We start from the raw sequence: 13394 nt of genomic DNA, 5'->3' as shown, positions 1-13394 counted from the left end.
GAATTGTTGAATTGTTGGGTTTCTCTGCATAATATTGTAAAGTCTTGCTGTAAGGACTTTAATGTGTTAAGTGCCATGAAATAACCTATGTTGTGATTTGGCGCTATATACAGTGGTGTGAAAAAGTGTTTGCCCCTTCCTGATTTCTTATTTTTTTGCATGTTTGTCACACTTAAATGTTTCAGATCATCAAACAAATTCAAATATTAGTCAAAGATAACACAAGTAAACACAAAATGCAGTTTTTAAATGAAGGTTTTTATTATTAAGGGAGAAAAAAAATCCAAACCCACATGGCCCTGTGTGAAAAAGTGTTTGCCCCCTAAACCTAATAACTGGTTGGGCCACCCTTAGCAACAACTACAATCAAGCGTTTGCGATAACTTGCAATGAGTCTTTTCCAGCTGTGGAGGAATGTTGGCCCACTCATCTTTACAGAGTTGTTGTAATTCAGCCACATTGGAGGGTTTTCCAGCACGAACCGCCTTTTTAAAAGGTCATGCCACAGCATCTCAATAGGATTCAGGTCAGGACTTTGACGAGGCCACTCCAAAGTCTTCATTTTGTTTTTCTTCAGCCATTCAGAGGTGGACTTGCTGGTGTGTTTTGGATCATTGTTCTGCTGCAGAACCCAAGTTGGCTTCAGCTTGAGGTCACGAACAGACGGCCGGACATTCTCCTTCAGGATGTTTTAGTAGACAGTAGAATTCATGGTTCCATTTATCACAGCAAGTCTTCCAGGTCCTGAAGCAGTAAAACAGCCCCAGACCATCACACTACCACCACCATATTTTACTGTTGGTATGATGTTCTTTTTCTGAAATGCAGTGTTACTTTTACGCCAGATGTAACGGGACACACACCTTCCAAAAAGTTCAACTTTTGTCTCGTCAGTCCACAGAGTATTTTCCCAAAAGTCTTGAGGATCATCAAGATGTTTTCTGGCAAAAATGAGACGAGCCTTAATGTTCTTTTTGCTCAGCGGTGGTTTTGGTCTTGGAACTCTGCCATGCAGGCATTTCTGCCCAGTCTCTTTCTTCTGGTGGAGTCATGAACACTGACCTGAACTGAGGCAAGTGAGGCCTGCAGTTCTTTGGATGTTGTCGTGGGGTCTTTTGTGACCTCTTGGATGAGTCGTCGCTGCGCTCTTGGGGTAATTTTGGTCGGCTGGCCACTCCTGGGAAGGTTCACCACTGTTCCATGTTTTCTCCATTTGTGGATAATGGTTCTCACTGTGGTTCGCTGGAGTCCCAAAGCTTTAGAAATGGCTTTAGAACCTTTTCCAGACCAATAGATCTCAATTACTTTCTTTCTCATTTGTTCCTGAATTTCTTTGGCTCTCGGCATGATGTCTATCTTTTGAGGATCTTTTGGTCTACTTCACTTTGTCAGGCAGGTCCTATTGAAGTGATTTCTTGATTGAGAACAGGTGTGGCAGTAATCAGGCCTGGGTGTGGCTAGAGAAATTGAACTCAGGTGTGATAAACCACAGTTAAGTTATGTTTTAACAGGAGGGGGCAAACACTTTTTCACACAGGGCCATGTGGGTTTGATTTTTTTTTCTCCCTTAATAAAAACCTTCATTTAAAAACTGCATTTTGTGTTTACTTGTGTTATCTTTGACTCATATTTAAAAAATTTTGATGATCTGAAACATTTAAGTGTGACAGACATGCAAAATAAAATTGGAAATCAGGAAGGGGGCAAACACTTTATCACACCACTGTAAATAAAGTTGAATTGAATTGAACACTTTGGGGTCATCAGGTGGGCATCCTCCATCTTACTGTTGGATCCTCAGAAGGAGTGATACCTTGTGTCCCACGTCACTCCCCTTAGCTCCATGACCTTCGGTTTTCATTTTGCAGTCCAGTTGTTGTATTTTTTTTTTTTTTAATCCAAACCCAATCGCTGCTTTTGTCTGCAGCGCTTGACAAGGACATGATTCCTTGATCTTTTCAGTGTATGTAGCAACGACTCCCCTTTATTTCACTTCTACAGGGGAAATAATACAAATCGTGTTCATATTCTGGGCCGCTTTAGTTCCCAATGTTCTTTTGTTCAGAGTACCTGGTCTTTTTCCTATGACAAGCTTCTTTCAAGCCACATTGTACTGTCAGTCCCAGAACATATTCCAGCTTAGCTGTTGTGGACCATAGAACAATGTTGTAGTCTCAATGTCTGTTTACATCTTCCAACCCTGATCATACTGCAGAATGCTCTCATCCTTTGATGTTCTGTGGTACTCTGGAGATTTCCCTGCTGGAACAGACGGTGTGAAGTTAGCATTTTACTGCTGATGTTTGTGGGATAGTATTTGCAGTGATTTACATCTGCTGCAAGATTCCAGCTGTTTTAGAACTGAATTATGCCGTGAAGTGAAACACCCTTGGGTGAGGTTCATAGTTTATTCAGGTTCTGGGGTGTGAGTAAGAGGTTATTAGGGTGGTTGATGACAAAACTTGGTTGAGATCACTCCATGTCCCAGATGTCACATCAACTGAGTTTCCTCTTTTCAAGGCTCTCTTAGTTAGTCCAATGGCCCAGCTGGACCACTGAGACAGTGTTGGTCTACCTCCTCCTGTTTTTTACAACGAGCTGTCATTTAAGTTCATTTCAACCATCACTTTCAGTTACATTACATTTCATTTAGCTGACGCTTTTATCCAAAGCGACTTACAACACACCGATGGTACAACATCCGGAGCAACTTAGGGTTCAGTGTCTTGCTCAAGGACACTTAGGCATGTGGACAGAAGGAGCTGGGGATCAAACCACCAACCTTCCGATTAGTGTGCAACCCACTCTACCGACTGAGCCACAGCCTTCCCCAGTTATTATTTCAATTGTCACCTCAAAATCTTTTAGGCTGTTTATGAATTTATGAGGACATTGTTCTAAATCTCATCTAACGTGCTCAAATGTAAAGAAGTGTGTACAATTACAAGCTGCGTCTTATCTGTTAGTGGAATGAAGTTGATAAAAAAAAAAGAAAAAGACTAGTACCCATATTATTTCTGTAAAGTACATCAGTTAATCGCTTTTATTATGTTGATCATCTCCCAATAAAATCTAGTGCTTGTGTTAGTCCAACGGCACACTCGCTTCTTTTTTCCATTTTTCCTGTGTTTTTTACGTGAGAAAGAAATAGAGCGGAATGCTTTCTTTCTTCCTGAGGTCGGATGTCGACATCATAACAGTCCTGCCTTTTATTTTTTTCTTCCCATCCTTTACTTGGCCGGCAGCTGACAGATATTTCGGGCAGGGGGGCAAACAGTGATGAAGGAGGATTGAAGGATAGATGGAGAAGTAGATGGAGGGAGGAGGGGGGCTGATATTCTACAAATGAGGGTCATAGAAATCTATTCATGCCATGATGAGGGGGAGGAGAGGGGAGGCTGGTAGGACAAAGACAGATGCACTGGAAGGAAGGAAAAAAGGAAGGAAGGGAGGAGGAAGGAAGGGAGGAAGGAATAGTTAACGACATAAACCCAGAGAGACTGAATGGGAGTAACAGAGAGCTCCATGGCCTCATTGCTGGCTGAGGTCCAGCTGGGAGTTCATTATGTCAGTTAAGCTGCATGAGTTCACGTCACCAGCCAAAGCATGGCTTCTCGCCTGGAGAGAGAGTCACAACAAAGAAAAAAAGCTAAAACAGGAATGACTCCACTGCTCAGATGAGCTTATTAATAGTCACACTGACTAACTGGTTTGTAACCGTAATGATTCTGTTAAAGTCAGGCTTCTTGTCAAGCAATCAAAAGTAAATAAAAGCTAAATTACTTCACAAAGCAACTTTATTTCTAACTTAACACAACAACACAAAATGTCTAGTATAGCACAGACAACATATATTAGGAATCAATAAAGTTGGTTGATAGTAAATGCCTGGCAGTGTTTACCATTTACTTTACATGTGCGGGCAGACCGGGTAAATTGATGACCACCCAAGTTCATTTGGCGATCCATTTCAGTATTTTTAATTATTTTTAATCTCTCCCACAGGACGACACTCTCATCTGATCTGTGTCTGAAAAGTTCAACAGTGTGGCTGCTCTTCACTACAGTCGATGCTGACAGTGTTTGTTGCCACAAGTCTTTTGCATGTAAAGGGCTGAAATGTGATCGACCTGTCGAAACACCCAGAAAGTTCCTATCAAGCTCGAGGTTCAGGTGTTGGGGTTCCAATATGAAAACAGAATGCAGCCACACACAGTCATCTAAATCATATGCACATCGTTTAACAATTTAAAGTAACCATTAGCAGCTGATAGTTGTGGGTGGGTTCCAAAAATTCAATCTAAAATCTTCTGAAGTGGAGAAAGCTCAGAAACTAACGGTTAAAGTTTCATGTCACTCAGAGCAGTGCGGATCAATAATAATGTGGGAGGATCAATACTGATGTGGGCGGATCATTAGGGATATTGGCGGATCAATGCTGATGTGGGCGGATCATTAGTGATGTGGGCGGATCAATACGGATGTGGGCGGATCAATAGTGTTGTAGGCGGATCATTAGGGATGTTGGCAGATCAATACTGATGTGGGCGGATTGATACTGATGTGGGCGGATTAATACTGTTGTAGGGGGATCATTAGGGATGTTGGCGGATCAATAGTGATATGGGTGGATCATTAGGGATGTGGGCGGATCAATACTGATGTGGGCGGATTGATACTGATGTGGGCGGATTAATACTGTTGTAGGGGGATCATTAGGGATGTTGGCGGATCAATAGTGATATGGGTGGATCATTAGAGATGTGGGCGGATCAATAGTGATATGGGTGGATCATTAGGGATGTTGGCAGATCAATACTGATGTGGGCGGATCGATACTGATGTGGGCGGATTAATACTGTTGTAGGGGGATCATTAGGGATGTTGGCGGATCAATAGTGATATGGGTGGATCATTAGGGATGTGGGCGGATCAATATGGATGTGGGCGGATCAATAGTGTTGTAGGCGGATCATTAGGGATGTGGGCGGATCAATACTGATGTGGGCGAATTAATACTGTTGTAGGGGGATCATTAGGGATGTTGGCGGATCAATAGTGATATGGGTGGATCATTAGGGATGTGGGCGGATCAATACGGATGTGGGCGGATCAATAGTGTTGTAGGCGGATCATTAGGGATGTGGGCGGATCAATACTGATGTGGGCGGATCGATACTGATGTGGGCGGATTAATACTGTTGTAGGGGGATCATTAGGGATGTTGGTGGATCAATAGTGATATGGGTGGATCATTAGGGATGTGGGCGGATCAATACTGATGTGGGCGGATCGATACTGATGTGGGCGGATTAATACTGTTGTAGGGGGATCATTAGGGATGTTGGCGGATCAATAGTGATATGGGTGGATCATTAGGGATGTGGGCGGATCAATACTGATGTGGGCGGATCAATAGTGATGTAGGCGGATCAATACTGATGTGGGCGGATCAATAGTGATGTGGGCGGCTCAATAGTGATGTGGGTGGATTGATACTGATGTGGGCGGATCGATACTGATGTGGGCGGATCGATACTGATGTGGGCGGATCGATACTGATGTGGGCGGATCATTAGTGATGTAGAGGGCAGGTAAACTACTGCACTGTGAAAACACCGTCAAAAAGAAAAATTCCTGTTTAGAATAATGCCACTCAGTTTGCTTTTACCTTGTTCACTTTCCTTTTTTTCTGACTTTCTTTTATGGTGCCTCGGAATCAGACTTTTGTCTGCTAATTTAGCACTTAGGTTTTGGTTTCATCAATTCATTCAATTTAAGTGCCCCAAACTTGTCACAATTTGTTTGGCTGATAACCACTTCAGTACAATAATTATGTTTCAATAATCGGATTCCAGTGGAGAAAGCTCAGTTTCTGGGGCTCCAGGTTTCAGGGGTCATGTGTGGGGTTACCTCCGTCGGGGCCCACCCCTCATTCTTGCCCTAACACCCCTTCATAGTTGGTGATGTCAGGTTTCAGACATGTGGACAAACGTGGGTTCATTACCAAACTGTGAGTTTCTATTTTTCTGCCATAAATGGAGGCTTTAGGATGTGGGAAAGTCCCGTTTACTGGACATGAATACATTATGCAGGACTGATGGCTGCTCCGAGGCATTCACTTGACCTCACTGGGACTTTATTGTTCCCCTTCTCTCTCTCACGCACATTTGTGTCTGCTGTCTCTGCGGACATGGTTTCCTCTCTTACTGATGAGGTTCTGTTGGTCCACCGTTTCATAACTTAAATGTGATTTTACAAATAGAGTCCCATTACTCCACTTTTAGTGAGTGCCTGTTAGACATTCTGGTAAAGGAATATCCAGTACTTTCATATCTTCGAGGGAAGGCGTCCTTCAGATAACAAGTGTAAGCCCTCCTCATTCTGTTCATTGTTTTAATTGTGTTTATGGGATGACTAAAGCAGGTCAGATATGAAGCAGATTATGTAGGTCAGCTGACATGTTTACAGTTTTTTTTACCAAACCATTTGAGCTTGAACGTAACGGGTGGCTGATCAAAGCTGAATTGATCCATTCTCACAGGCCTGCTCTGACGCTGATTTCATTAATTACATTAGCAACTCGCCAATCAAACTCCGACTTCCCCGTGGCCCGCATGAACCGGACCTCTCTGTGGGCTTCAAAGCCGCTGCACGGCTTCAGGGACAACACACAGGCAGCTGCTCAATCAGCTTTTGTTTGGTATCACATCAGTAGAGTGTGTGTGTGTGTGTGTGTGTGTGTGTGTGTGTGTGTGTGTGTGTGTGTGTGTGTGTGTGTGTGTGTGTGTGTGTGTGTGTGTGTGTGTGTGTGTGTGTGTGTGTGTGTGTGTGTGTGTGTGTGTGTGTGTGTGTGTGAGAGAGAGAGAGAGTGTGTGTGCAATGGTGACACAGATTAGCAGCCAATCACTTCACACTTACAAACCATCAGCTGACCTAATTATTCATCATAATTCTCCTCCTCTCATGCTCACTGGTTTATGGTCCTCACTACATTCACATTCCTCTTTAATGTGTTTTCTGGGTCTATGCACAATAATGCTCTCCTTATGGCATAAAAGTGTGTGTGTGTGTTTGTTTATCTGTGTAAGGATAGGTAAAACCACTCATCTTTGCTATAAAGTCCTTGCAGACACACATTAATCATTGTCAGCCATAACTAAGAGACTACAATAAATATATGAATAAATAGTGACACTTGTGGACTCATCAACGTGTCACAGTTTCAAAGGAACTTAAAATCTGAAAAAAAAGAATCGGGTACATCCTCTCCTTTTAACCTGCAGCACATGTGCTCAGAGTTTAGCACAAAATCCTCACAGCAACAAAGTATTCAAGTTTATTGTGGTTTTTTACTTTTACAATCATGAAATACTGAGAAATAAAGCCGTTTTAAATAAATCTGATCTCAGTTCCAGTGGAAACTCACCATCACATCTAACAGGGGCGTTTCTGTGTGGAGTTTCCTCTGGTGGCTCCAGCTTCTATGTCATGCATGTGCTTTCTGCATGCATGCAAGGCTGGATACATGTTTGACTTGTTACAATTTCTGTGTGATATGAAGGTTCTAATGTTAAGTCTGTGGTCCAGTCCGTGCCAGCAGTCTCATTAACATTTTAGTTTGGGACTGACATCAGCAACCGATGACGTTACCTGTTTGTCACCCAAGATTGACCTGAAGTTGACTTCATTTTACTAAGTTGACTGACTCACTTCCATTTCCCTCTACAGTTCTACATGCCTCTCTTCAGAATCTCCAGAGGTTTTTTGGGGTCCTTTTCAACACAAATGTTGCTGCTTATAAGCAGTGCAAACTGCTGGATGTCGTCCACATTTTTATTTTGGTACCAGAACACGATCTATGGGGTCATCTACCACCCGAACACAGTAGTTACTGAGCAGTGTCTCCTGTTCTCATGTGTGTCCCGAGCATAGCATGATTGTTGCTACGGAAACCAGTTGCTCATTGACTGTTTTCCACTTAATGAAGATTTTAAAACAACTTTAAAACTGAAGTGTCGATGCTGCAGCACATATGGGTCTGATGTGTTTCTCCACTCATGTTGTGCATCAGTGTATTCTGCATTTGGCACTAATGTGAGCTGAAATCTTTTTGGGAAAAATGCTCCTTTGACACACATCAAAAACAAAATGAATTCCACACAGGTGCACTGCATGATACAATGAAGCAACTGTCTGATCCACTAGCTGAGTGCTAAGGGTGCACACTACATCAATATATGTGCCCAGAGAAGCAAGTCACTGTTTCAGTTCCAAGTTGGCAAGACCGTCGCTGCTATTTCTTTTCTACTTCCACTGTCACAATCAAATATAGGCATACAATACCCCAAAAATCATTTCTGAATCAATTATCTCTGATTTTGAATCCAGATCTTAAGAGGAAAAGATCAAAGTGACTTTGAAGGAGAGTTCATTGTTGGGGTAGGACTGGCAGGAAGTGACTCGTGTCTGAGTAGAAACAGTGAGTAAAGTGACACCAGCATTTAGATCCATGGTGAAGTAATCGAGGTCAGAAATTGTGGTTGATAGTTGCACGTTTGGTGACGCCCGTGCATGAGTGCAATATGTAATTAAAACCAGAAGAGTGGTGACTCGGGTGACTGTGAATGTCAATGGGCGCTATCACCAGACTGACAGCTGGAACAGTCTATCAACAATCACAGAGTTTTAATATAGTGAGGGGTTGGAGTGCATAAACTCATCTTTACAGGGCGGAAAGAAGAGGATTGCAAAAACCACCGGTCTTCAGAGATGTGGAACAAGTGACACGGTTAAATGTGTCACCTTTCAGCGTATCCTTGACAAGTTGGCATGTGTGGCGTACGCAGGAAAACAGAGACCTAGAATCAATGCCAAGGTGCACTGATGCTGTTCTGGCAGCATCCTCCTCAGACACGTTGTTGTGTTTTTCTTTCATTAGTCACCGGTCTGTATTTCTGAGTAATATGCAGTCCTTCGCAAACATTGTTAACACAAGGTGTAACATCTCCGCAGCAACGCCTCTCTTTACTTAAGTTTTAACTGCTGGCTTTTTAATTTAAAACGTGAATGGGGAAAGTGATGATGAGTTACTTGCAACAGTTGCAATTTTAGTTGGGATGAAACTGCGAAAACCAGTTTTATTCTTTATTATGTTCTTTATTCTTCAGTTGGTAAATGCCTTTTCACCTCACCTTGAAAACATCAGTCACTCCTTCCTTCTCCTCCTTCTTCTTCTTCTCCTTCCTCTGAGATAAAGCCTAATTCACCAACACCCTGAGGGGATGCCTTGTCTATTCCTGACTGCCCTCGCTTTCCTTCTTCTTGAGTTTCTAACTGAGTTTATCCATCAGAGTTTATCTCAGGTCAGAGGAAATTAAAGGCAGTCGAAGGAGGTCTGTATTTCTGATTGGTTGACAAAGTTTGTTTTGATCGCAACCCTGTTTTCTCACGTGGAGGTGGAGAGAAAGTGATCCGTCAACAGCACAAATGGCCTCATTCAACGGAAGCTCATAATTAGTTGGCTATATTTGGAGGTGCTTTGCTATTTCTGCCACCTCCTCCAGCAAGTCAGAACACAGACATTCACACAGTGAGGCCACAGAGTGGATTATTTCTGCTGAGCCTGTTGGGACTCAGCCCGACGCAGGGCGACGCTGCTCATTTTGGTGAGGATGGAGAACAAACGGGGAACGCAGCCTGTAGTTTGGGTTTCCTATGTTTGCTCTGGTTTCCGCCCACAGTCCAAACAAATACTCTGAATTACAGATGACACTGGTGTCTCAGCTGCAGGCCTCCTGACTTTGCACAGATTAAGCAGAAGAAATAATAAATGACTGATATACATGATGTTCTTTCACTGGAGAATTACAAAAGGAACAAGTGAACATGTTTGCATTGTCGTCTGATGCGTGTCTGTTTGCAGTGCGGCCGGAGGAGAGATCTTCCACCAGTGTGTGTCGGAGGACGAGGCCTTCAGCGAGGAAGACGTCAAGAGGCTGATGAGACAGATCCTGGAGGGAGTCACCTTCCTTCACCAGAACAATGTGGTCCACCTCGACCTGAAGGTCAGTGGACACACACACACACACACACACACACACACACACACACACACACACACACACACACACACACACACACACACACACACACACACACACACACACACACACACACACACACACACACACGATTCTCCACTACCACCCAATTTTGCATGTCTTGTATCGTCAATTCATTTCCACTCTTTTCCCCTAATGAGCTCCAAAACTGAACCAGTCAGTTCAGATAAAACCTGAATATTCTCTGGAGAAACATTTTCACATTTCATTTTTGGGAAGTGACCGTTAAAACCCGACAGACTCATCGGTCCTCTGTGTCTGTGTGGTCGGGTAAGGCTACAGATGAAGTAGCTGTACTGATGTCATTCCAGGCAGATGGAAATCCGACTTTTCTTTTGCTTACTCCTTCCTCAACTGTTTGAACAAACCACTCTGTGATACATTTGGTCATCAGCTTTTCAAACTGAAAAACATGTCATCATAGAAATTGTAAACATCAACTAGTCATAAAAATGAGGCTCGGCATAGATTTGAGACCAGAAATAAATCTGCTTCATTTAACATTTATTTTACAGCAACATTTCAACAAGTTTTAAAAGGTCAGCTGCCTAAATTACAAAAACACTGACAATATATAATATCAATTGCTGTGCAGTGAGATAGCTGCCACACACACACACACACACACACACACACACACACACACACACACACACACACACACACACACACACACACACACACACACACACACACACACACACACACACACACACACACCCAGACACAAGGAGACCAGTGTCTAATGTGTCCAGTTCCTTTCAACCCTTGTTAATTTGGCACAGTGTGTTTTTTCACTGTTTCTATAATGACTCTGATACATTGACTACAATCTCCGAACTCTGAAGGATGCAAGAGTGAACCCTCTCCTGAAGAAACCCCCCCTGAACCCGTCTGAAGTAAACAACTACAGACCGTCTCTCTTCTTCCCTTTCTTTCCAAAACTCTGGAGCGAGCTATCTTTGGCCAACTCTCCTCCTATCTCCACCATAATAACCTTCTTGACCACCAGTCTGGTTTCAACAGACCACTCAACAGAGATGGTCCTCCTTGTTGTCTCTGAGCAGCTTCACACTGCTAGAGCAGCCTCTCTGTCCTCTGTCCTGATCCTTCTAGACCTTCTGCTGCATTGGACACCGTGAACCACCAGATCCTTCTTTCCTCCTTCAGGACCTCGGTGTCTCAGGCTCTGCTCTCCCTGTTCTCATCCTACCTCAACGACCTCACCTACCGGGGAACTTGGAGAGGATCTGTGTCTGAACCTTGTCCTCTCACTACTGGTGTCCCTCAAGGCTCCGTCCTGGGTCCCCTCCTCTTCTCTCTGTACACCAACTCTCTCGGCTCTGTCGTTCCCTCGCATGGCTTTTCCTACCACAGCTATGCTGATGACACCCAACTGATCCTCTCTTTTCCCCGATCTGAAACTCAGGTAGCGGCATGAATCTCTGTCTGTCTGACTGACATCTCTCAGTGGATGTCCTCACACCACCTGGAAATCAACCTCCACAAGACCGAACTGCTCTTCCTTCCAGGGAAAGACTCTCCCACCCTCGACCTGACTACTACCTTGGACAACTCTGTTATCCCGACCCTGACTGCTAAGAACCTCGGAGACACTCGACAGTCAACTCTCTCTTACTGCCAACATCAAAAAACATGTTCCTGTAGATACATGCTGCACAACATCAGGAGAATACGTCCTCTTCTCACTCAGAAGGCGTCGCAGGTTCTGGTCCTGGTTCTGGTCCAGCCTCTGGTCCAGGTTCTGGTCCTCTCACGTCTGGACTACTGTAACTCCCTCCTGGCAGGTCTACCTGTTAGCGCCAGCCGACCTCTGCAGTTCATCCAGAATGCCGCAGCTCAACTGGTCTTTAACCTCCTGAAATTCATTCACACTACTCCGCTCCTCCTCCTCTTCCTCCTCTTCCTCCTCCTCCTCCGCTCCCTTCACTGGTTACCAGTAGCTGCTCACACCCGTTTCAAAACATTGGTACTTGCGAAACATTGCTGTGAACAGATCGGGTCCAGGACATGGTCCAACCCTACATCCCAGCCCGCTCCCTCCGCTCTGCTTCTACCAATCAGCTTGTTGCTCCTCACTGAGTTAAACACTCTACTAAATCACGACTGTTTGCTGTCCTGGCTCCTAAATGGTGGAATGAGTTCCCCACCGACATCAAGACAGCGGAAACTCTGTACATCTTCCGCCGCAAACTGAAAACACACCTCTTCAGACTTTACCTTGAACAGTAGAACTTTAGTAGAACTTAAAATTACACTTACTGATAGAACTTTGTAGTTTGGCTTTCTTGAAGAAATTGTATTTTCTTGATTCCTGTTGTTCTGGGTTTTGTGCCCTCATGGTTGAAATGCACTTATTGTAAGTCGCTTTGGATAAAAGCGTCAGATAAATTAAATGTAATGTAATGTAATCTCTGCAGTGTACATGAAGGAGAGAAGATCAGCTGTCACCGATCAGACAGATGTGGGTGTGTGACTAACATGTGTTTTCCCTGTCAGCCTCAGAACATCCTGCTGACTAGCAGCTCTCCTCTGGGGGACATAAAGATTGTGGACTTCGGTCTGTCCAGGATGGTCAGCAGCCACCAGGAACTCCGAGAGATTATGGGAACCCCGGAGTATGTTGGTGAGTCAACCTTCTATCGCCCTGTAAGAATGTTTGCCTCTGATTTGATGCTGAATGATGACTGACATGTTTCTGTTCACTTTTACAGCTCCAGAGATTCTGAATTATGAGCCCATAAGCACAGCAACAGATATGTGGTAAGAAATGTTTGCAACTACAAATTGTGAGGCTCATTTTGTCTCGAGTTCAACTTAATAGTGAACATCATCAACCTCCTGGGCACTGGGCCTTTCTTTTTGCAGTAGTGTGGGTTTGTTATGTCTGTTTTCTTGATTGTTTTATATTTATTTTTATTAGGACAAATGCACTGCATGAAATACACAATCCTTGGCATTTATAGCTGCAGCTTGGTTGGCGTTATCTGTCTTTATATAATCCACAGCACCAAACAGAGAACTCCAGAAAAAGATACTCTTTTTTGTACACGAGGCACAAGTAGCACAAACAGCACAACTAATTTACAGTGATGATGCAATGAAATACTGTAAAACAACAAGCAGCAAATTATTCATGACTACATGACTGATACTCGATTGAGTTTAAAATGAGTTTCACATTTGAATCCACCAAGCAGAAAAAGCTGTTTGTTCAAATGAACGCTCCTTTTACTGAGCCAGTGTTCA

At 43.6% G+C, this 13394-nt stretch overlaps 1 protein-coding gene across 1 annotated transcript in view; it reads left to right on the top strand.

Annotated features, from left to right (window-relative positions):
- Positions 1–13394, top strand: part of stk17a (serine/threonine kinase 17a) — a 41355-nt gene that overhangs the window by 23615 nt on the left and 4346 nt on the right. Inside the window, exons 3-5 of the mRNA XM_069698107.1 lie at positions 9926–10067; positions 12645–12771; positions 12860–12908. Of these exons, the coding sequence (XP_069554208.1) occupies positions 9926–10067; positions 12645–12771; positions 12860–12908 (318 nt within the window). The remainder of the gene's footprint in view (positions 1–9925; positions 10068–12644; positions 12772–12859; positions 12909–13394) is intronic.

Source organism: Brachyistius frenatus, unplaced genomic scaffold, assembly GCF_029030835.1.
Source record: "Brachyistius frenatus isolate BFR_SWC_R1_liver_20210118 unplaced genomic scaffold, ASM2903083v1 Contig_25, whole genome shotgun sequence".
Classification (NCBI taxonomy): domain Eukaryota; kingdom Metazoa; phylum Chordata; class Actinopteri; family Embiotocidae; genus Brachyistius; species Brachyistius frenatus.
Note: the sequence above shows the minus strand (reverse complement) of the source record. Positions and strands in the feature narration are given on the sequence as shown.